The sequence below is a fragment of the Perca flavescens genome, chromosome 19 (assembly GCF_004354835.1).
Source record: "Perca flavescens isolate YP-PL-M2 chromosome 19, PFLA_1.0, whole genome shotgun sequence".
Lineage (NCBI taxonomy): Eukaryota > Metazoa > Chordata > Actinopteri > Perciformes > Percidae > Perca > Perca flavescens.
The window spans coordinates 18,422,963-18,447,895 of NC_041349.1; the positions used below are offsets into that span (position 1 = coordinate 18,422,963).

Consider the following 24,933-nt stretch of genomic DNA (forward strand, 5'->3'; position numbering starts at 1 on the left):
GGGTGGGCCAAATTTTCTGGGCGGGCAAAGCAGAGAAAGGGGAGGTAACCTTTCTTCTTATGACCTCATAAGGAGAAGATTCCAGATCGGCCCATCTGAGCTTTCATTTTCTCCAAGGCAGAGAAGGATACCCAGGGCTCGGTTTACATCTATCGCCATATCAACTAACTACATAACTTTTTTTATGGCCAGCAACCACCACAAATAGAGTCTAATTCTGTGGGAAACACTGCTCTATAATAACCTTGTTTATTTTTCGACCGTTTAGTTCTATTCACAGTTTTTAATATCCAATGCTGTCCAAATTGCTCCAAATGCTCCAAAATCCAAACCCCAAGTTCACTGGGTACCTAGGAAACCAAGTAGGAAATAGACTGGATGAATGGTTCATGAGATATTTCAAAGACAGATGTGCGCGCACTCACACACTCACACACTCACACAGAGGCTTTCCCGATTTATTAGATAAATATACAAAACACAATGTGGCTAAATCAATCAAACATTTGACTTTAAATTGGATTGGCTTCACGAGCAGGAGCGACCACCAGTCATCTTTCAGTGTACTGTACATACGGGCATATGAGTAGTGTTTTCTGCAGCCACCTTGATACAATGGAGTTGAAGGAAAGCAATGCGTTTGTGCTGCTCAAAGCTTTGAAGAAACTTTAATTTGAAAAACTCAACAGCAACACGTCCTTCACAAAACAATGGATAATCCAAAGACGTCGCTGTCGAGAGCTTTCATAAGGAAATACTTTCTGTCCATGGTAAAAAAAAAACTAATTGTGAAACTGTCCACAGTTTTCAATATACACCAGACAAACACATAAGAAACCAGACAAACATGGATTTTCTCCAATATGCCCTTGAGCTAGGCATTTATCTGCAGCTTTACTTTAGTAGAGGTGCTTTTTGATCAAGCACAAAGGTTTTCCTTTCCTTTAAAGTTCAGTGTCTTTGCTTGTGCACTCCTCGCTGCCTCATTGTCATTCTCTCTCCTCATAACAGTCTGCTATTGCATCTACCACAGCGGGCTGAACGCTCTGTCCATTTAACGGCCGCAAAACAATGGAAAAGCCAAAGTGAGTCTCCACAGCTTAAGGTGATTAGATAAGTTTCTCACTAATCCCCACCTTGAGCAGGTAGGAGAACGCTCCCAGGGCTACCAATCGATTTGACACACACACACACACACACACACACACACACACACAAACTTCCAGCAATCACCTCATCAAAACAATTCAGGAGACCTAAGCTCATTTTAATTCCACCTCTTTTTGTTCCACACAAAATGGCAATCACGTCCAGAGTATTAACGAAGCTGCCAAACGATGGGACCATTAAGGAAGCTAACACAAACAGATCGATTGGACATACAACAGACACGTAGAGGAATGAGGAGGGAAAGAAATCTTTACACAAGGCAACTGGCAAAAAAGAAAGTGGTAAAAAAAAAAAAAGAAGAAGAAATAGTGAACAAGCGCACACAAACAAACAAGCCATGCTTTGTCCAGGCAGCTGTGACGGTTGTATTCTAAATGGGCCATTACAGCACAAACAAGCAGTGCGCTCATTGATTGGAGGCCCTCAGGGACTAGAGTCACCTGAAAGGTTGTGTGCCCTACAGAGGCAGAGATACCTGCATGAAGCACCAAGGGGAGATTTCATAAAAAAGAAATCTGGATAAAAAATTAGTGATTTTTGTATAGGAACCTGTTCTTATGTAGCACGTTTACTGCAATGACCAATAAGTCTGTGATGCGTGCGATGGTTCACAGGACAGTTTGTGAAAGAGATTTGACATGAGAACACAATGCTATGAAATGCAGTCAATACAAACTTTCTTTGTCTCATTAGAGTCTTAAATTGGAGACATGCCTGCTCATTACTTTCACAACTTACATCTCAAAGGAAAACATACAGGGCAGAAGTGTATAACATGGTTTTAAATGATTGACATTGAAAGTGAATCCCACTGAATAATTCAAAATAACTAAGTGTATTAGTAACTTTAATTTTTAAGATTAGTTTTATTTTTTTACTTTCATTTTATTAGACAGTGCAGATAGAGGGGAAATGGGGGAGAGAGAGAGGGGACGACATGCAGCAAAGGGCCGCAGGTTGGATCCGAACCCGAGCTAGAGGTCGCCCCGTGTATTATTAACTTTTATTTTTGTTTGTGACATTAAGCTCACATTCACACCTGTAGTTCAGTTAGCTGGCCTGGACCAAGGAAAGAAATGTTACACTGTTGCTTTTTAGTCCTTGTTTGTCTAATTTTCCTGTCGACTTTATTGCACTTTACAACAGAACCAAGCGCTGTAAACATGAAGTAGATATGGACTGCCGGGTAACTCACTGGCTGAAGAGTTTAGGTGTCTGTTTCGGTGACCCTGCATCGTTGCATGGACAAACGTAGGGAATACTAATTCTAAAACCTCACAAAGAAAAAGCAGATTATGCATAGCATTTTTTGTTTAGTCCTGTTGAATTGGACTAAGGTTGGTTTTTCCCCCTGCTACAATTGGTTCGGGCAGACCTGAACGCAGCAATCGTATTCTGGTATGGACCAAAAAAAACGCACTGAGACCTGTGTTTACTTTCTCGCTCAGGCCCAGGCACTAATCAGTTACCTTGAACTCTTTTCTGTGTGAGAAGAAACTGAACCGAGGTGGGAAAAAAGGAACATGATGAAACAAACTATAGGTTTAATTGAAAGGCCCTTAAAAGAACTTGCAAACAGAGCTAATATGCCACAAATAGTTAAAAACAAGTAGAAACAGCTTGGTCCGGCTGTTTGGTCAGCATCACACATTGATAGACCGCTTTCACACCAGCCTAAACCGAACCAAACAGGTCAGGTGTGAAGTAACCCTTAAGATACCGACTCAAAGCCGGCTCAAGTGCAGTTTGTTTGGAGTGTGAAAACAAAACGGAGCAACCACAGGGTTTTATGATAGCATAAAGAGATCATAAAACACAATTAAAACTGATCTGTTGATTGTTGATTGTGAACTGATGACAAACATTTCCCTAATCAATCAGAAGTTGTTTTTAAAGCATTGAAAACATTCTGGTTTGAATGAATTCTCTAACTCTCCATGGAATAAGACAAAGCCATGGTTTTGACGATTTTTGATAGGAATGTAAATATTCTTTCACCACAACTCCTATCGCATTATAAGACTCTTAATGCCTTACATGTATAAGAGTAGATTAACCAAAATGCTTGCCCTCACCATTAAGATGTGAATATGGATGCTTTATAAGATACGATTATTAAAATTAAAATACAGTGTAGCAAGAGGCTACTGTAGCGCCATGGCCAACCCGCAGAAAGCACACGCTGTGATACTTCAGTTTACGTCGAATTTACCAAACCTGCAGTTCATCGGGTAATCAGCGCCTTTCTCCAATCACTATACTGTAAATTGCGCTGTAGCAAAGCGTTAAGTACTTGTGCTAAACGGCTGAGTGCAGACTGAGATATTCCCACTGCTGATGCTATGACTGTTTGAAATGATCCCGATGCCAATATTTGTAATGTAACGAGGAGTTTAACAACTGCTGGAATGGAATGTGAACGCTGAGTCGGAGATTCAATGTCATCTTTGATTTCTTCCAGTAACTGTAATATTGCATGGCTGCTTAATCTGTAACGCTTAATGATTTTGTGTTAACTCACCTAAAAAAGTGTGATCCTAGTGGCAAAAATCCTTTCAGCTCGTCTCCTTGGCCTATGTCTTCGTCTTGTTTGGATTACTACTGCCATCTCACCAGGAGGCATATACGAGGAAACCCGCTTCCAGGTTTACACCTGCTTTTAAGAGGCGGAGAATTTTCACCGCAAAATCGAGGCGTGCTGTCACGGGCGGTTTTTGTACATACCGCGGAATAAATAATTAGGCGCACATTAAGCTTTCCCTCCCATCTCTTTATGGGAAACTCCCACTTTACCCTTGAACCTGCTGTGAATGCATATGCATGACACGGAAAAGCGCAATTTGTCATTTTCAGTTCCCGCGACAGGCAGTCTGCGCTTTTACCTCAATGCGGCCTGTTTGTAAATACCTCGGCATGCTTTTACGCACACGTTGTGAAACAAATATGCCTGAAGTGGCCGCAAAAGCGTTAGTTCATCTGGCCCCCAGTGTATGTGAAGGGCATTTCCTAAACTATACAGTATGGTTCAAATGAAATGATGGGAGATTTGTTTAAGGAATTCATTTGAATGAAGTCTTGGCATCCTTCTGCTGCCTCCAGTAAGAGGTGTACTACAGTCTGAGGGGTCTGCGTTCAAGGAGATTCTGTCACTTAACAATCATGCTTTCGATGATGAAAAAAGCAATATGAAAGTATGTTAGGTTAAAATCAGCAGAAAGGGTGCACTTTTCTCATTCACACACGCATAAAAAGACACATTTTAGCCTGAATAGCTCTTTGTTGCGCGAGAAGGTAGCAAGAACACACACACTCCCATGCATGCACATACACACATCACACATATGAGACCAGACGTACCAGAAGTTCTTGAAGGGTGTATTGATTTCGAAGCCCCTGCGGTCCACGTCTCTAATGTTGGCAGCAGTCAGTTCCACTTCAGCAATAGCCAGGCCCGCTTTATAGTCCTGGAAAAACACAAAGAAAGATGGAGATCCATAGATGTATTATTCATCAATTGGGAGGTTGTTACAGTACAGACACTTCAAATCATCGACAACTTAAGGGCTTTTTTTTTTCTTCTCATTAACACAGCTGTCCACATGATGCTAGCCTTACGTGATCGCGCACACTCCCCACACCCCTCCTCCGTGCAGTCGCTAGTAGCCAAGGAGGACACAGACAATAAAAAAAACTAAACATGATGGACTCTTCAGAAGAGGTAATTATCATCACTCAAGTTTCTGCGCGGGAAAGTCAAAGGACGACACAATCTTCTGAACATAGTCATACTGAGAAATACAGAGAGAGATGTGTGGAGCGGATAGTCTTGATTTTTTTTTTTTTTTTTGTCATGAGTTTTGTAGGAACTCATTTGGCAATGGTTTGAATGTAACGGACATTTATTAATATCAAAAAGTTATGCACTAAAGCTTTAATAATATAAAGTAATAAGTGATAGTAAAATAGTTTCTTGGAAAATAAGCTTATTTGATGAGATTTAGATGAGAAGATCAATACCGCTCCTATGTCTGTATGGTAAATATGAGCTACCACCAGCAACCATTTAGATTCTCATCCCCTTTATTGTTGGGTGTTATGTGTCGGACTGTTTCTTGGCAGCAAATTGTCGTTTTTACGGATTAAACATACATGGTATGATGTGTTTTTTTGTGAGCATTAGGAGGTTTTCATTGGTGGATTTGGTCACCTGTGGACAGAGCCAGGCTAGCTGTCTACCCTCCTGTTTTCAGTCTCTACGCTAAGCTAACCTAACCAGCTGCTGGCTCCATCTTCCTATTTGCCGTTCAGACATAAGTGGTATCCACATTGAAAGCAAATATGCAAATTTCCCAAAAATGTCTAAAAAGGTGCCAGTTAAGGTGGTGTGTGAATCCCTCCCTGTGGAGGTATTCCAGACAACTGGAAGGAGACCCCAGGCCATTATGTATTCTAGCTGGCCCTGAAACACCTTGGGAACCCCCAGGAGGTGCTTGAGGAAGTAGATGGGGAGAATACTTTTCCTGCTTCCACGCTGATTGCAAGTGGTAGGAAATGGAGTGGTCGGTGGCCAACTAAGAAACATGTTAACTGAGCATTCTTCTTTGTCTTTAATAATTTCCCCATTGTCATTAAGCCAGAAAGTATGTATGAAAATGTTCAAAATAAATCTAAAAGCACCTCAAAACACCTAAATAAGAGAAAATGTATTTTTGGTCAAATTAGAGACCCTTCCTTACCAGGTGGGATAAACAGGTCGCCTCAATAAAGTTTCAACTTGTTTCTCACATTGGGCTTGAATGTCATTTGGTATGATGAAAACTAGCAAACAGTAAAGATGACCCACAATCACTGCAGAGACAGTCTCTGCTGCCCGTTTCCCGCTTAACTGCTGTGTTTAGGAAATAGCACTGGACATAGATACGTGCAACAGAAAATAGTTTGTGATAAACCAATAACGCAACAGTCATCGTTTTGCTCTCCTTCACGCCAATGGCGCACAACCCAAGTCTGTGTGTGACGCGTGCGTGTTAAAGAAAGACAGAAAGGGAAGCTGGTGTGTGTGCGTGTGTATACCTGTGCAAAACAGCAAAGCTCTGCCAAAAGGAAAAGCTGTATCCGGGGAATCCAAAGCAACCCAAGCTTTCAGGCTCAACATTTTCCAGGGCCCATTTCAGAAATGGGGCTTAGGCCGGTTACACACTGCACGTGTCAGCCGCGTGGCGTGTCCGTTTATATTTCGGCTCCCATGTTAACAGGTTAGAGCTTACACACTGCCGGCGTGAGACGCGCGTCTGAGGCGCGGCTCGAGACGCGCCTGCTAGAAATAGAACCGACGCCTATTTTTCACGCGAGACGCGAGCGTGTTTGAAGCGGTTCCAGGCAAAACAGAATAGGAAAATATGTTTATATGTCATTTAGACACGAATGCATATTAATAAATGACATCTTGATGTTTGAAAGTCTAGGTTTTGACATCAATGTAGATATAAATGTAATACAAAATTTCAGAGAAAATATTTTGCAATATGTTGCACTGGTCATACAGAACGAAATATTCTGTAACATATTTTGCAATCAATACTGCCGATGTTGTCTTGCTTTAATCAAATCAGTAGGCTATATAAGGGTAGTAGGATAGGCTACGATAACAACGTGAGTGACGGTCCAACATCAGATAGGCTGTATAGGCTCTTTACAGCTACACAGACAGCCCACTTACCCATTTTTCAGAGTTTGAATCTGTCAGCACTATGTCCCGAGATCAGCCCTCCCTGTACCTAGCAGTGGGAGCAGCGCCGCGTCAGACTCGCTTCTGGTGTGTAGGACACAGAAAAATCCACGCAGTTGACACGCAGCTGAGACGCAACAGAAACGTCAGTGTGTAACCGGCCTTAGATGCAGAAGCACCAATTTCATAAGCTCCACTTTAACTCTGCATCACACCACACCCTTTCCTTCTCTACTTCACCCTCAACACTCACAGCAGTTTAGACCATTTTCTCTAGCTTAGAGCTCCGAGCGGAGACAGAAAAACAAACAGGAAGACAGAAGAAGTGCACCTACGCCCACACACATATAGGCACAACACCAAAATAGAGCGAAAAAACACAGTTTACAATTACAATACAGAAAAATACACAGACAAAGCCAAAAAACGTGAGTCAAAAGACCATGGAGAGAAAGATAGCGAGGCCACAGAGGAAAGGGAAGGACGGAGAATGTACTAAGTGAAAAAAGGTCTTGATAATCCTTACTGAGAGTGGGTGAGACAAGTGAGGGGTCAGCTGAGCAGTTGATAGAGAGAAAGTGACTGTGTGTGGAAAGAGCCAGAACAAAACAGGAGCTGCGCCAATACTCCTCAACAGCGAATTACAGCATATTGCCTTAGCGAGGAGCACTAAATCCTGCCATGCTGTGCCATCTATAAGAGCATGTGTGTTTTCTGTGCCAACGGTTGTTCACCAACAAAACAATTTACACTAATTACACCAAACAATGAAGAAAATGAAGGAAACCATTTCTGATTAGACGATTTTTGGGAATACATGGCCTAGCAGAGGAAAGAAGTATGTGTGTTGGGGGGGGGGCGCCATGTGTCTTACAGAATTCTTCAACTAATTAGCGACAAACTTCTCAGTGCAACCAAATTTTGCAGATTGCATGACAAGGAGGAAGTGTGTGCTGCAGAATTTCCAACCTGATCTTTCAGTATTGTTTGGGTTTGTTCCATTAGGGCCAATGTTGTCAGAATCTTCATTTGACCATCATTAGCCCCAATTACCACTACTTCAAACACATTTAGAGGACTGTGGTGGAGAGACTCAAGCAATTATTCTCCTTTCCTAACACTTCTACACAATGACATTGAGGAAGAGAGAGTGGAATGGAAACATAGCGACAGGCTAGTGTGGGGTTCCTATGAAGCATTATGTGTAATTAAGGCACTGTGTGAACTCAGAAGAGGGTGACATAAGAGATAGACAAAGATAAAGAAAAGAAAAGGAGCAAGAGAGAGTGACTGAAACAAGTGAATTCACTTTATGGCCAGATCCTAATTGAGCTAAAAGTTTTGATGTGAGGGCTCGGAAGCAGCAGTAACTTGCCTTCTCTATTCAATCAATTATAAGTACGTAGAGCAATTGCTCTTTAAAATGCATTAGCTGTTCTTTAAACTAGTTCCAAGGTTTAAAGACACATGACAATGAGAGTGCGGTGCGGAGTTTAAAGCTTAATTCAAAGCGACTTCTCACGAACAATTCAGTTCAGCGGAGTATCTCAATGCAACGCTTGGCTGTAATTTATACACAGAAGTAGGCCTGTCGCGATAGTCAATAAATTCTCTCTCTCTCTCTCTCTCTCTCTCTCTCTCTCTCTCTCTCTCTCTCTCTCTCTCTCTCTCTCTCTCTCTCTCTCTCTCTCTCTCTCTCTCTCTCTCTCTCTCTCTCTCTCTCTCTCTCTCTCTCTGCATAACAAGGTGTGAACCCTCTTGTCAGTCGCATGGTCTTTGTGTGGGGAGGCGGGACTTCTGGCGGAGAGAGACAGAGAAGAGAAAACGCTAGCTGAAAGTTGGAGCAGGGTTTCCCGCAGCACTTTTAAGTTAAGGCGCCGTAAAAAAAAAAAAAGTATATGAGTGATATGTGCCGTGTTACTCGCCATACTGTTTTCTCCCTTTCATTCCAAAGCACACAGTTGACAACCTGCAGGTGGAGACAGGCTCGGACATACACGCCACTGTGGACTATGTCTCGCAAGAGGTTTCAGGAAAGTGACGCCAGTGTTTGTGTGTGTGTGTGTGTGTGTGTGTGTGTGTGTGTGTGTGTGTGTGTGTGTGTGTATGTGTGCCCGCCCCCGCAATGCTCCGACCTGCAGACAGCAGAGGAGCAGAAGAAAGTAGCTGTACCTTCACCAAAATGAAGATTGAAAAACAGAACTATTTTGGTACAAACATTTACTCGCCATGTGGCAGATAGATATAGATATAATTTATTAATTATATATTATTTAAATTTAATATTTAGTGTTTAATAAAGAATTGTTAAATGTAGTACAGTCTGTAGTCTATCGCACAAACACTCAAAGGAATGCTGCAAACATGACAGCCAGTACGAATTGCCTGGGAGAACATACGTGTCACACACAATTCCACAACAGCGTGAAAGACGACATACTAAAGGAGATCAAAGACATATTGTGGATATTTAAAATGTCTTCCAGTTCCAGTGTTAAATATTCTTTAGAAATAAAAGTGTATTGATCTTTGAAAAGGTGTACCTGCATTATTATGCCATTATCATTATATTAGATGAAAATGGTCTCAGAACGACAATATTATCGTTTATAATTTCTGGGACAATTTATCATCCAGCTAAATTTGTTATCGTGACAGGCCTACACAGATTATTATGTATTACTGTATAACTGCAGATGGAGGAGGAACGTGTCTGTACTGTATGTACTGAATGCATGTGCATGAGAGTGTGTGGCTGTGCTGAGAGGGCAAAGCAGTCACCTTTACCTAATGACCCTCATCCCTCTCAGGCAGCCAATTAGAGCACTGGGTGATAGCAGCCGTCCAGCCCTCGCCACTCGTTACCTACCCGATATGTGCCGTGGCCTCCTGCCCTCTCCAATTAATTCACCAAGGATGGAGGAAAGGAGGGATGGGGGAGGTAGGGAAGGCATTAGAGGTAAAAAAAATAACTCACCCAATTACAACAGCCAAGTGGTAGGTGGCGATAATGGCGCTTATGGGGGGAGAGGGGAAAAGCCCTATGGCGAATGGTCGTACGCATGTCTGGGTTTATGCACTTTTGTCCACATATTATAATGCATAAAGCATTCAAGAACTTAAACAAGAGAAAGAAAGAATTCATCATCTCAAGGAGAAAACAAATCAACACACACCAAATTCCAGCACCTAAAATAAATAACCTTAACCTGGTAATTGCTGAGCAAGGGCCTACTCTGAATATTCCAATTATAATTTCTTTCAAAACTTTTCAACCTCTTATTGTGCATAAGTCAGTCACTCCACTGCTGCTCTAAGAGAAGACAGACAAGTAAAGGCGGCCTCGACTTCTATCTCCAATTCCATGGCAACTCAACCGCTTACAATGCTGTAAAAGCATGCAGGCTAAGACCGTCTCGCAGAGGGGTAGGTGCGTTTGAAAGAGAACACACTCAATATATATGATTTTTTTTTTTTAAACATCAGACAGTGGTCAAGGAAAGTGAATAGCTATGGTTGATGATAAATAATAAAAGAGAGTAGTGGAAGAAGACAAATAATTTGGTTGAATATATAGAGAAAAAAGAAAAACAGAAAGAGGCAAGTTATGAATGCACTTTTAGTAAACCGGAACAAAAAGTAAACTTTTCCAGTCCAATACTAAAATAGATATTCTGAAAATATCTCTGAAAATTATGTAATAAAGTTAGGAGATGTTTTACACTGCAACTACAGTGGTGTAGTAACAGTCTGCTGATAGCTTCAAGCGCTGTTGTGCCAAAGCCTCAGAGCTGCAGACCCAACCCTGCAGTTACCCTTAGCTCGTAGAAACATTTTCCAAGTCTTTCACGTCCGCTTTGTTTTTTTAAGGCCTTTAACTTTCCTGTTTACTCATACCACTCCAATCAGCATGGTTTCCAGGAGCAGCAGGCACTTTGTTTTAACAAAAATGCTACGAAAAACGCCCTGTTCACTACGTGCCTAGCACCAAACGGCTAACAGACAAAGTTGACAAGTAGAATATTGCACTTACATTCACAGGTGAACAGAAACACAACAACAAATTGCACTTACCGCATTCAATTGTATAACAAAGAGTATTTCAAATATGCTGATTATCTTTTAGTTGCATCAGTTATGCAAAAAGAAACAGAACTCATTACATGAGAAAAGCCTTAATGAAACAAGACTACTCTTGTGTCACAAATTCTACAAAACGGCCTTTGCAGTCTTGGGATGATGTTAATTGTTACGAAGAAGATCTTGAGAAGAGCAAATGAGAAAGACATTTAATTAAAGTAGAGATTAATTAAATCCTCAGTCTCGCTGTTATTGTATACTCAGAATACCTTTCCCACCAGAGAAGGCTCAACTGTACGTGTAACTTTTACTAAGTAGGAATGAAAGGGAGAGAAAAAGATATCTTGCAAGATTTTTTTTTGTTTTAACCAAGTAACAGGGTTCAACCAAGCTAGTAGGAAGCTAAATTGCATACAAGATGACAGAAGGAAATATGATCATCCAACGATTATATCAACCATTCAACTGCTGGAGTGAACACACACCAGAAAACACTTGTGAAGTATGACATGATAAGACATGAAACAAGCTGCTCTGGGTGGACCAATCAGCCTACAGTATGCAGCCCATGGCAGGGAGATCATTCTCAGAGTAAACGTGTGTGTGTGTGTGTGTGTGTGTGTGTGTGTGTGTGTGTGTGTGTGTGTGTGTGTGTGTGTGTGTGTGTGTGTGTGTGTGTGTGTGTGTGTGTGTGTGTGTGTCACACTTTGCGTACCGTCTGACTTTCTTTACCTTGGTGTTTAAATGACCTTAAACACAGCTTCATCACAAGGCTTACGGCCCATGAGAAATGGGGTAGGGGTGGTAAAGGAGGAGCTGGGAGGATGATGTTTCCAAAAGCTCGTTCATCATGTTAGATTAAATACTCCACTCCACTGAACTTGAACGGTCTACCTCCCTCCCCGCTCTCTTACTTTCCATCATTCTCTCCTGTTTCTTACAAACCACCAATGCTCGTTTCTCACTCACGTGACCTCTGCACCCCCACCCTTTTCACTTCATCTTTCTACTTCTCTTTGTTTCTGTCTCTTATTCTTGTCTTACATTTGCCGCCTCCCTTTCTCTCTCTGCAAAAAGTGCACTGCCGCTGCAGCTGCATTTATGCCGGGGATTTAGCTCGTAAGCTGAAATAATACAATGAATTTGTCCTCCCTCTGATTCTTTCTTTCCCTCCGTTTCTCCTGCTGTCTCAGATCAAGGAAGTGGAAATGTGCTGACATCGAGTGATACCCAAAAGAGAATTCTAACAAAGATGTTTGTTCACGCTAATGAAGAAAATAATGAAAGGCAAACCACAAAACTAAAAGATAGAGCGAAATGAGAGCCAAGGAGGAATGGAGATGAGTTGAATGCGTGTAGCATTATTAAATATGCATACAAATATGTGTGATGCGCTTTAAGAAATAGTATTACTGCATATGAGAAATCTTTCGATCTCAGATCGGATATGTTGCTGCCGGGACAGGAGTAGGCAGAGAACAGAGTCTCTGTACGTGAGCAGGGACTATCAGGGCCTAATTGGACTCCCATCAAATAAGAAAGACTCAAGAGAAACTATGAGTAAGTGAAAACGTATCTCTTCTTTATTCTGCAGTTAAGAGGAGATGTAAATTATCAAAAAAATGTATTAGTCAGAACCTATTATAAGTAAGCAATAATACTAACTAGGTCAGCTACCTCTGTTGATTTTTTGGGCCCTTTGGTCATGGTGTCAACAACAGACTCCAAAATTATCTCTGAAACTAATACAAAGCCCAATAATTAAGCACGGTAGGCTACATTAGCAGCAATTCAAAGGGGAATTCCACAGATTTTAGTCATTAATATGATTCAAGGCTTTTGGAGATTGACTCATACTTGTAGTAACTAAAAGTCATAATATCGTGACCTTTGCGGTTTAGATTTTGACCATTCAAAAGAAAAACAAATCATGGCCGAAAGGTGGTTCCAGAAGAAAGACAGTGTTGTTACCTAAACCACAAGGGTTGATCCTCTGATGGAGATGGATTTGTTCAGAGATTTGCGTGGCATTAGCCAGCAGTGGCATGCACAGTCTCTTAGGGAAAATTAAAATGGGGCACTACCACGGCTCACAAATTACTGTTTGGGTTCATGTTTGCCCTATAGGTCACCCCAGAGCAGAAATGAGTGAGCGGACCAAAAGGGCACTTTGCACACCCGAGGATCACCTGGGGTCACTTTGGCATTTGATGTTTACTGTGTGACATTTTAAGATTCTTTTTTGGACCATTTTTAGGCCTTTATTTCCGACAGGACAGCTTTAGACATAAAAGGGGAGAGAGAAAGGGAACGACATGCAGCAAAGGGCCGCAGGTGGGAACCGAACCAGCGGCCGCCGCGTCGAGGACAGAGCCTCAGCACATTGGCCCAGGCACCCCAACTGTGTGACATTTTGGTAACTATAATGCTTGGAAGTGTCTCTTAAGAGCACAGAAAAATCCAGTACTGCACTATTAAATTTGATTGGGAATATCCACCACTAAAGCACAATATCAACCGAAAAGATAAGGGCCTAAAGATGGGTACTAAATTATTCCTTGTCTAAGAGAGAAGCCTCGAGTCAGAATTCACATGGTGCACACACACATTTGTCTGAGTTGGCCACTGCGGTCCAACAGCAAATTTCTTCCCCTGGCTCCCAAGTCCAAATCCGGTGATGGAATGGAGCTGATTTGTTTGTTACTGAATACAGTCCAAATTCCATCTGCTAATAAAGTTGTGTTTCCACTAACTATATATATTGACTATACATTAATCCTTTCCCCACGTCTCTCAAGATTGCTGGTCATAGTTGTACTTGCGTGAGTTCAATAGTAAGTGGGCTACAACTAGTCATTGCTATGCGCTAGCATGTGCTTGTACCCACCAAAAATAGAGCACACCATATCTCAGGAGCCTGAACCCTAAAGCATTTTCACACATATATATATTTACTTTTTGGATTACACATTCATGAACATATCCATATCTTTCATTAACATCTCCATCTCTGCCTCATCTGCTTCAAATAGGCTGTGATTATTAACTTTCTTTGTTCAAAAAGGAAGCTGTCATCCTGTGAGAGGAAGTCCCGGCGATGTTGGAAGTAAGTACCTGTTCTGTTTTGCAGATCCTGACTTTACTCCCCGCCAGGGACACCAGCACTCTGCCTTTGTAACCGCGGAGCTCCAGCAAGCCTCGCTTGTTTGCAGAGGAGGGGTGGGAGAGGCTGTCGGAGCTCTTCTGGGAGCCGCAGGCAGGGGGGCGCGTGGCCGTTTGAAGAGTTTCCATCCACTCCTGGCGCTCCCCTGTGGACACATGCGTGAGTGAGAGACAGACACAGAGAAAAAGAGATGTGCATGTGGATACAAGTGTGAGTGTGATAAAAAAAAGAAGAAAAAAAAAAAAAAGTGAAGCAACAGAGAAAGAAATCAAGAAAGGCCAGAAAGTGAACTAGACAATGAGAGATCAGGGCATCTTAAAGTCTTTGAATTATAGTGTTAATTCATCATTTTTACATCCCTTCAGTGAGTTACGTACACTGGCTTGTTGGCTGCTAAACCTCCATTGCATACTGATACAGAAAATCCCAGTTTAAAAGAAAAGTAATTGAAAGACAGGATGAGCTACGATTGGTGAAAATTAACTTAGCCTCTGGAAAAAGAATATCTTGCAAAGCTGAAAAGTGCAAAGTCTAGCACTAGAGATATAGAGAGCTGCTACTCTGAGATTTGCAAGCCTTAAGCAAGATGTGGCCGGGGTAACTTGAGTCAAACACACCACCAAATTAAAATATATAATAAAAAAAAAAATGTAGCTTCTCATGACACGCTGCCACAGTTCAATAAAATCGACTCATTTGTCTCAACCTGGAAAACAATGGAGCAAAGTCAAACAGCAAATGGGCAGTTTACAATGATAACGGTGGCAGATTTACCACTGGAAATCATTTGTAGTTTTTTAAACAACGGATCCTTGAGTTACACAGCAGCGTTGTTTATATCAAAGATCCTGTTATTTCGTTCTCACATAACCCCGTTTGGCTGCTTAGCCTACAAATAAAATTTCATGTTTTTACTGTTAACATTACAAGAGAAAAGGCTTTTTGGGAAACTAAGCGTGTGAGGGAAAACGTAACATTATCAAGGCTAACAAACTGGCTGCAGTTGCTCGAGTGTAAACCTCAAACCCAAGAAAGTGTGGGACAGAGCTGCTAACGTTACCCCAGATGTGACTAGCTGGGAAGTAACCCCATAATCTAATTTGGGTAGGTTAATTATTTGCTAACTCTTGGCCTTGGAAGTAAGGCTAGGTTCCTATCGTAGGTAGCAAGCAATTTAGCCAAACATACTAATATTTGCAGCTTACATTAGAGCGGACTAACACTGTTTAATCCATTCCTGACAATGCTCTTTGTTTTTGGTTTTGGAAAGGCTAAACAAAGACTCCACCATCCAAGCCCCATTCATAGGCAGAAATCCAATGCTTGACAGGCCTGCTGTGCCCAGTTAAAGTTGCTAAGATATAATTGGAGAATCCCTGTTTGGGGGAAGGTTCTATAACTGGCACTTCACATGTTTAGTGGCTTCAAAAACTATTTTTCATTGAACACAACACTAAATCTCATTTTATTGTGAATCATCCTAGATTACCCAACTGCTAAATTGCTCAAGTATAGCACAATGCACCATGTTACATCCAAGGTTTACATTCAAATGATGTAGACTCAAAGGGCCTCTCAGATATCTTCCTCTGCAACTTTTCAAACAGACATAAAAGAAGACATGAAAACCAGCGCTATAAAGCCCATTCCCCTACCGCCCAAGACATTGTGCTATCAAAGCCAGGAAAGTGAAAACACAAGAAATACCAAAGGATTGTGAAAACACACACACACACACACAACTGTTCAATACAAGAAAGAAGGGGAATAAAAACTTAAAAATCTATAAACGGATATAAAAACTAAGCAGTTGGGATGGACCTGCAAATTTGAGAAAAGGCAATAATGCACCCTTTTTTCTAAACTTTTTTAAAAACTAAATGCACTTGTGTGCAGCTCTCAAGTCATTCAAAAAAATAAATAAATAAAATAAAAAAAGACAGACACTTTTCTAAAGTGACAAATTGATACTCTCAGAATAACAGTGAGTACTTGTGTGGTCACACAGAGGCATCACACAGGAAATTTATTTTTGGATACCCATGAATTTGAGCAAACAACAGGATGGAGGATCTCACAATAGTTCTCCAAACAGAGGACTTAATGTCTGTATTTGGTTCTCTTGCATTTTATCAAAATGCTCAAAGTACAGGAAAGAAGCTTTTACTTGGTACACTTCTGTTTCATTGCATTATCCATTACTATGCTTATTATGGGCTAGTTCTTTGTCAAAAGAGGAAAACCCACAGACACACAAATCATGTCACCACAATCAATTGTACTATCAGCTATGTGGGCTAAAGAAGCATGGGGAAATGTTTGCAGGAGGTTAACAAATTATACTTTTGAATAGGGCTGGGCAATATATATCAATATTATATCGATATCGTGATATGAGGCTAAATATTGTCTTAGAATTTAGATATTGTAATATCGTGAAATGACATAAGTGTTGTCTTTTCCTGATTTTAAAGGCTGCATTACAGTAAAGTGGTGTACTTTTCTGAACTTACCAGACTGTTCCAGCTGTTCTATTATTTGCCTTTTCCCCACTTAGACATTACGTCCACATTACTGATGATTATTTATCTAAAATCTGTGAAAATAGGTGTGAAAATATTTTCTTAAAGCACCAATTGTCAACCCTAGAATATTGCCGCAATATTGATATTGAGGTATTTGTATTTGGTCAAGAATATCGTGATATCTGATTTTCTCCATATTGCCCAGCCCTACTTTTGAAGTATGTCAATTTAAGAATAGAGAGAATAATTGTTTTTGTGATACTTTATGGCTCTCCACATTGGAAAAATGTATGCTTTCCCTTTCTTCCCACAGCAACAACAAAAAGCCTTGTAGCTCTGAGGTGCTCAGAGCTAATGTAACGGACTGGTGAAAAAGAGATTCATTGGACATCTCATTAGCTAGAAGTTACAGATAAGACATAGAAGATGAATGTACATCTATTTAGTTTATAGCCCATAGCAGTTAATATAAGTCATATTTTGCACACTTGCAATGATAACTGATCACCGTTGTATCTCGTGGACTGCCTAAATAACTGGGAGTAAACAGGACATCCTTCCCCCTGCTTCATGCAATGCTCCATTCCTTGTATCCTTTTAAGTCAGCATTACTCATAGCTGCCACCACAGCATGGTTCTGATTGAGTAAATTGTGTACGCACCAAGTTGGAAGTCAGCTTCACATCCTTGAAGAAAAAACAAAAACAAAAAAACACTGTGCACATGCACAAAAACTAAAGACCAAAACACAGTGATGGCCTTCATTCCTAGACAAAAGGGTAAGTATAAACATGTGCTATGATTATTTGTTCGGTTTAGGAGTATAATTAAGTCTTAAAATATCAGTGGCAGATGCCTGTGGTGACGGTTACCAATTTTCTCTCAAAGCATCTCTGGCAACCATTGAAATATAGCAAGGGAAAAAAATGATTGAACCAACAGTATTTAGAGGCACACATTTGGCTTCATGATGTGATTGGGGCAAGTGGGAAACTGCAAGTTTGTTCGAGACAGTAATGGATCTTCATGGCAACCCTGACTTTTTTAGGTCTTGATGGGTCCACTTGGCCAGGTAAGCAAGTTCCTGAGTTTGGCAAATTTCCAATCATATTTAGTGTAATCAGGTAGCGTAGGGTCCCACGGTATTGCCGCAGGGCGCAGGTGTTTCAACATGCCAATTACCCGAGTGGATCAGAGCAGACTCGGTATGAGTTTCCTTCTCCTACACACACTACTGTACCCTCCTGAGCTCCCAAATACTGTATCTGCTGCCTGGTCCCGAACTCAGCTCTGGCCTGGCTACCCCCCAGATTCTTATGAATTTACAAAGAGCTGGTATCAAAAATGAATGGCCTACTTAATTATTGACTGCTCTTTACATCACTAGGCTTTACTGTTCCGTTCCCACCCTTGCTTTCTGAGTTCCATTACCTGTCCTGCACTAACTTATTTGCCTGTTCATTTATTCAGGTCCTTCCTCTCTCCCTCCGCTCTCCTCTTCGCCAAAGCTGTCAATCTGAGCGCGGGAGGGAAGGCTGGAGCGAGGATGGAGGTGGGAGTATTGAGAGAAACCGAGTCGTGGCATGCCTGTACGCCTGCGTGTTAGCATGTGTGCATCGGACTTTCTGCGTCTGAATGTGTCTTGCATATGATTGAGTGTATGTTGTTGTTTGTTTGTGCACACAGTCTCGCACATGAACCTCCAGCGTGCTTCCAAAAATTATTTTCACTCAGTGTGAAAACATGCCCTCACCTCTGCATGCACATAAAAAGAGTGCACGGCAACCCAACAGCCACATCTAGCTTCATCTCTTGTTAAGGGATATATATGTAAAGCCATGTATTTGAAAGACTATTCCACCACTTTACATGGAGAGAGACCAGGAGAGAGGCAGATAATCCTCATTGAAAGTGGATGAGATGAGAGCCAGGGCCATTTAGTGCTCAACAGAGATCTTAGAAGCCTCCCACACAGTCTCCATCAAGAGGAATAAAAAAAAAGCCTTTGCAGAGGGATTAAGATTTGCTTTGTTATCTGTCAGTTCAGTCCTCTCACCCCAACATACATGCACAACACAGAATTAAACGTTTACATTACTCTTCGATGTATGATCTACAGTAAGTTTGCCATATATTACTACATTTTATAGAACTGGATGAGTCTTAATTGATCCTCGCCAATACATTGACACGGACAATATTATCAGCCAATGTTGGTTTACCACGGATATATTTAAAGTAAGTAGCAAGACATTGCAGTATAGAAATCCCAAAGATACAGTACTGCACATTTGAGGTCATTCAGATTCACTGTCATATTACACAGTTCAGAATTCTTTAATAATCAAATGTATGGGAACTTTATCAAAAATGTGCATGTTACGTATTTTGAGGCATTATTAGTCCTGATCTATTACAATCTAATTAAAATGTATTTGTGCTGCTTACGTCACTAATGTGACCGCCTCATTGCTTGGCAATATATGCTCAACAATAGCTAAGAAGCTAATGTTACATGTGTTTGTTAACTTGTTAAATGTTAAAACCTGCCACTGGGCAGTGAAATGTGAAATGATGCAACTTGAAATATTTACTACAGGTAATACTTTACTCCCACTCTATGTCCTCCTGAGTTTATATTTCTGCCATCGGTCTCTCTCTGGGCTGTTCCCAACCCTTTTGTTGTTATCTCTACATCTCTCTTTTACCTTCTTTCCTGTCATCTCAAACAAAACTAACATGTGTTAGGCAGGCTTTGTTGAAAGGCAATTGCCAAAGCATCAGAATACAAATCATTAACATTTCTTTACACCATAAATCCCATCTTCTCTCTTGTAGCGCATTTGTCTGCATCCCCCCTCCAACACCCCTTCTTGTCCTTACCATTTTCCATCACTCTCCGCCCTGTCTCTTCTTGGCAAACTCTCCTTTCCTCTCGCTTTCTTCTCTCCCATTGCTGCCACTGTTCTCCACACCACTTCCTCCCCCTCTTTTCTTGCTCTCCTTCTCTCCTCCTGCCTGCCTTCCTTCCATCTCTCCTCTCTCAAGCTGACAGTACCTGAGGGAAGAGGCCACCTGCGGACCAAGTGGAGAATCAGCCGACAGCTGTGTGCACACTCTCTCCGGTGGCCTTCAATTATTCACTCACTTCTCCCTCCTCCTTTTCCCTCTCTCCATCTTCACTCTGCCCTTTTCATCTCTCCCTGCCGTCTCTGTCTTTACCTCTCTGTTCTTCACACCGAGATTGCGTGTCTGCCTCTCTCGCTCTATCCATCCCTGTTATTCCCTCATTTAATCGCCTCAATCCCTTGTTTCCCCTATCCCCTTCTTTTAATGTCCCTCCTGGATGCCTTTACACTCACGCACACACCTCTGACCATCACTCTACTATTTTCTCCCCCTCTCACCCCTACTGCATCGGCCCAGCAGCTCCATACCTCCACTTCACTAACCTACTCCTCCTCTTTCCCTCTGTCTCCTCATGTCTCCCTCTTTCTCATGCCTTTCCCCAAAGATTGATGACTCTCCGCCACAAGGCGAGTGGGCCTGTTTAAAGATGCATGAAGTGATGAGGGTAAGTTTTCTCCTTTTCTTTTTACCTCTCCTCCCAACCCTTTCTTCTGACGGCAGCAGCCACCTCAGCGAGAGGCTCCCCACTGATCCCAGGCAGTCAGAGGCCACCTCCAAATCAGACAGCATTCTTCCCTCCAAGCGCTTGTCAGGACAGCTGAGTGTGACGTATGACGATCAGCTAACAGACAGCGTGATAAATGACGCTGCTGAGGACCTGCGTCTCATAAACTGCCAGAAAAGGCTGGCAGATATCGATATGATGATGCACTCAATCGACAGGGTGAGGAGGAAGAACTGCTGGTGCTCGGCGTGGTGAAAATAGATGGAAAAAAAGTTAGCTGTTGGCTATATTGCTTTTTTAATAAACCGGAGGTGATGCAAAATTGGAGGAAAAGGAGATCCAATGCAAATGTTGCTTTTTCAGCTGACAATAAAGGACTAATGCCACCAAGCACAAGGTGCATTTTATACAAATGTACAATGTGTCAATGAGTCGAAGGATTTTCGATGCAAACCAAGCTTGTATCAAATACATCCACTGCCGTCTAGAAAGTAAATTATCTTAAAGCTGTAAGTGATTGATTTTTTGGCAGCTTGGGTCAGTGAAAAAAAAAAGCTGTTAAAAGACAATAGTTTGTGTTTATCAGCTCAAGTTTTCCTTAAAAATGTTCTGAAGTATAGACACTAGAGTCAAGAACATTTTTTCATCTGACTGATGAGGCATTTTTTCCTAAGTCAGCAATGCATTAGGATCTACTCAATCTTTATTTTCAACGGTCACACAACCAACCAGACAAAACAGCAAGCAAAAAAAAGAACAGAAACCGACAGAAAATAAAAAATAAAATAGAAAAACACACAGGTGGAGAGCAGCCAGAACAACAGAGTACACGTTTAAAACCTGCTCAGATCAAGCAGAGCATGGCACAGCAGCAAACACAAATCAGGCATCGAGGGCCAATCATGTAACACCAAAAAAGGTTTCCACAACTTCAAGAAGCGAGCCTTAGAATTTCCCCCTCTCAAAACTAATCTGTCCCATCCTAGCCATGGAAAGATTTCATTGAGCCACCTCCTAAAACATAGGGACACTGGAGACTTCCAATTAAGTAATATTAATTTTTCAGCTGCAACCATGCCTGCTCTATTACTTTGCTTCTGATGGGAAGGAAGGGCCTCTGTACGGTCAATGCAATCAAAAATAGCCAGATTACAATGGACCTTTTTCACAGCAGACATTTTGTCTTGTCATAGTAGGAAAAGTACAGCTGAAATTGATAACCTTAACGATGGCTCAATTCCATCAAGTGTCCCAGTAAGCTATTTCAGTGAGTCAGCATGCACAATACCATGGCCTCCCCTAAGTGGAATGCAGCCATCATTAATGGTTTTGAATACACCTGTGCTTTTCCTACTATGACATGTCAACATGTCTGCAGTGAAAAAGGTCTATACAGCTGGATATTTATCTGACATTGTTATATGTCACTCCAGAAATTACTTAATACTGGACAGTGCCAGAATAAGTGTGACAGTGATCCCTCAGAGATACCACATCTGTCACACAGAGAGAAAACTGATTCAAAAATCTTGTTAAGTTTGGTTTTGGAGTAATGCAGTCTGTGTAAGACTTTAAATTGAATTGATCTGTATCTAGAGCTAATGGAACTGCTGTGTATAGCGGACAAACCTTCCTCCCACAGTTCATCTGACACCGGAGCACCCAATTCTGCTGCCCAGGCCTCCTTGAGATAACCGGCTTCTACTGGTGTTGTAAAAGCAGTGACAAAACGGGAGATCAAATGCTTTGAGTCTGGCTTATAGAGGAGTAAACTATAAGAAGTGTGACTTTTTGGTTTGGTTGTGAATTCTGGGATACACTCCTGTACAAATTGCCTGACTTGAAGGTAGCGATAAAAATGTTGTCGGGGAAGGCGATACTTAGTTTGGAGCTGAAGAAATGAAGCAAATTTATCATCTGTGTAAAGATCACCTATACAACACAGCCTTCTTCCCCTCCAGTCCAGAAACACTCTATCCATCAGTGCCGGCTTCATCAAGTGAGCATTACAATTATTACTTACTGAGCACTAAGCAATAAATGACTGTATATCAAATGATGAGTATGTCAAATATTGATAATCCTATTTCTTGCTCAGCAGATGTCAATAACTTGCATTTAAGTCTCAATAATCTCAAAGACATGTCCGTTCCACCAAATATTCACACTATACCACACAATGAGTCAAAGGTTCATAACCATGCAAAGCTCAGGTTGTCCAATCTCACTCATCCACATTCTTCAAACGACGGACAACATCTGACCCTAGAGACGGACTCTCAGTTTGACCTGAGCTGCCTAATAGACTGCCATCAAGCCGGCAGGACATAAGGAGCGGAAGGAGTATCTTTCCCCTCTCATTAAGGCCAACACAGACAAAGCTTCTGGCTGAAAGACAATACAACTCTTACTCCGTTTTGTCTGACAGAGGGATGAAGAGAGGAAAAGGAAGAAGGAACATGACTATTAAAAAGGTCAGTTCCCGGGAGATTTGAGAATTTGTTAATTTTTTTATACAGTGTTTCCCTTTAGATTAACTTAATAACACTGATTCAGACAGGGACATAAAGTCATTACTGCCACCAAGATCTCCCTCGGCACCTATTTACATAGCATAATATTCATAGCGCATTTACAAGAATCTATTCTGAAAAATACTTTAAAGAAATAGTTTGACATTTTGAGGAATATGCTTATTTGCTTTCTTTCGGAGAGTGAAATTAAATTAGATGAAATGTTGGTTAAGTAAGACGGTGGAGTCAGGACCTCTTAAGCCTAGCTTAGCAAAAAGCCTGGAAGCAGGGGGAAACAACTAGTCTGCTCTGTCCAAATTTAAAAAAAACAACCCTACTAATTTAAGCTGTCATATATACAGTGTATTGTTTTTTTAAATGAGTACAGCCAGCTAGCTAATTCTTGTCTCATCTGTGGTCTGATAAACAGCGAGAGAGCGAGCAAGGGGGATGAAACAGAAACGTCTGTCGCACTTTTAAATAGGCCACCTTTTTGAGCCCTCTTCTTCTGCAGAAGTATAATGGTTTTCTGACTGGAGAATTGGCGCCTTTCGAGATTTGGATAGTTGTATTTTTTAATTCAGACAAAGCCAGGCAAATTGTTTCCTCTTATCTCCAATTGTTATGCCAAGCTAGGATAAACACCCCAACTCTGTACTTATTGTAAGGCACAGACATGGTATTGATCTTCTCATATCACGCTCTGAACGAAGGCAAATTTCCTAAAATTTAGAACTATTTTCTTTACATATGGGTAGCTTGCAAAATTATTTTGAATGATGTAAATCACACTGAAAAAATGTCCTTTGAGAGATAAATGGCAGAGTAAACTGCATGAGGAGAGACAAAAAGGGGGTAAAGGGGTAAGGCAGAAGATTACCACATTTAGAGAGAGTGAGGTAAGAATGAGAGATCAGACAAACAGAAAGGGAGGGGGGGAGAAGGAAGGACAGAGAGAACGAGAGAGAAAAACAAGGCTAGACAGGAAATCAGACGATCAGAGCAACAGAGGCAGACTGAGCAGCTAAACAGAACCAATAGCTGATAAATGGCTGCAAAATGCACTAGAGAAAAAGTGAAGGATGCACTTGTTGTACCTTCTCTTTCAGCCCGGAATATGAAGGTCCGAAGGGAGGTGACTACCTCAAACTTGTTGTCACCCAGTCCTCGCACCTGTCTGATAGCACTGGCCAGGATCATTCCTTTGGAGTACATCTCCTAAACAGAGAGACACATGAACAAAAGGATAAGAGCTGATAAAAACCCATACTAAATAATAGGTATATAAACACATGCAGACACACACGCGCTTCATGGATACTAATAATGTTATTGAATTGTTGCTTATTTTATCTGCATCTGTAGACCCACAATTATCGTATTCAACCGCATTGTTTGAATCAAGATGTGTAATTCTGAGTTGTGTTACCGTCCACTGATCGCATTCAATATGAAACCGTTTCGACAGACATCCTGCAACTAGAGCCATTACATTGTATTACATCAATACAGCGTCAAATTTATTTGCAAAAATAGCTTCCCTGTTCCCTTTCAAGCAATAACTTTGATAAATGGTACAGAGCTCTTGGACAAGAAGCATTTCAATCAAAAAGCTACTGCAGCAGTACAAACAGAAACCTCATAGTACGTGTTTTCATATGAGCTGCATCCGGTTAAGCAAGCCAGGACAGATTTACATTGATGTTATCGTTGTCATTAACACAAATAACTGAAATGATAGATTTGAAATAGGTGCGATTTGAAATGGAGGGGCAGGAAACTACCAAAAAAAGTGAATCACATATCATTAAGGAAGCCCAAATACATGACACAGTCGTTTGGGTGTTAGGAGACACCATAAAACAAATCTACAAGCTGAAAACAAACTTCACAAATGTTTAAAAAGAGGCACGCTGTGGTGGGGATTTGGGTAAAGCACAGGAAGAGCTTGTTGGGTAAAGTGGGATTGGGCTGTGTGTGTATTGTTTCATTACCCACATGTTTTTCCCCAGCAGATCTAGTAGAGGCATCTAAATAAGGAGGATGTTGCACTGGAGGCTTCATGACCCTTTTTTACATTTTCCCTTGACAATGGCAATTAAAAGTACTGGGTCATTGTC

At 41.3% G+C, this 24,933-nt stretch overlaps 1 protein-coding gene across 3 annotated transcripts in view; it reads right to left on the minus strand.

Annotated features, from left to right (window-relative positions):
• The window catches only part of arap2 (ArfGAP with RhoGAP domain, ankyrin repeat and PH domain 2), a 124,276-nt gene that overhangs the window by 79,115 nt on the left and 20,228 nt on the right, over positions 1-24,933 (minus strand). For all 3 annotated transcript variants that reach the window (XM_028564378.1, XM_028564376.1, XM_028564377.1), the window contains exons 8-10: positions 23,911-24,031; positions 14,093-14,286; positions 4,528-4,634 (exon numbers count right to left, since the gene is read on the minus strand). In XM_028564378.1, the coding sequence (XP_028420179.1) occupies positions 4,528-4,634; positions 14,093-14,286; positions 23,911-24,031 (422 nt within the window). The remainder of the gene's footprint in view (positions 1-4,527; positions 4,635-14,092; positions 14,287-23,910; positions 24,032-24,933) is intronic.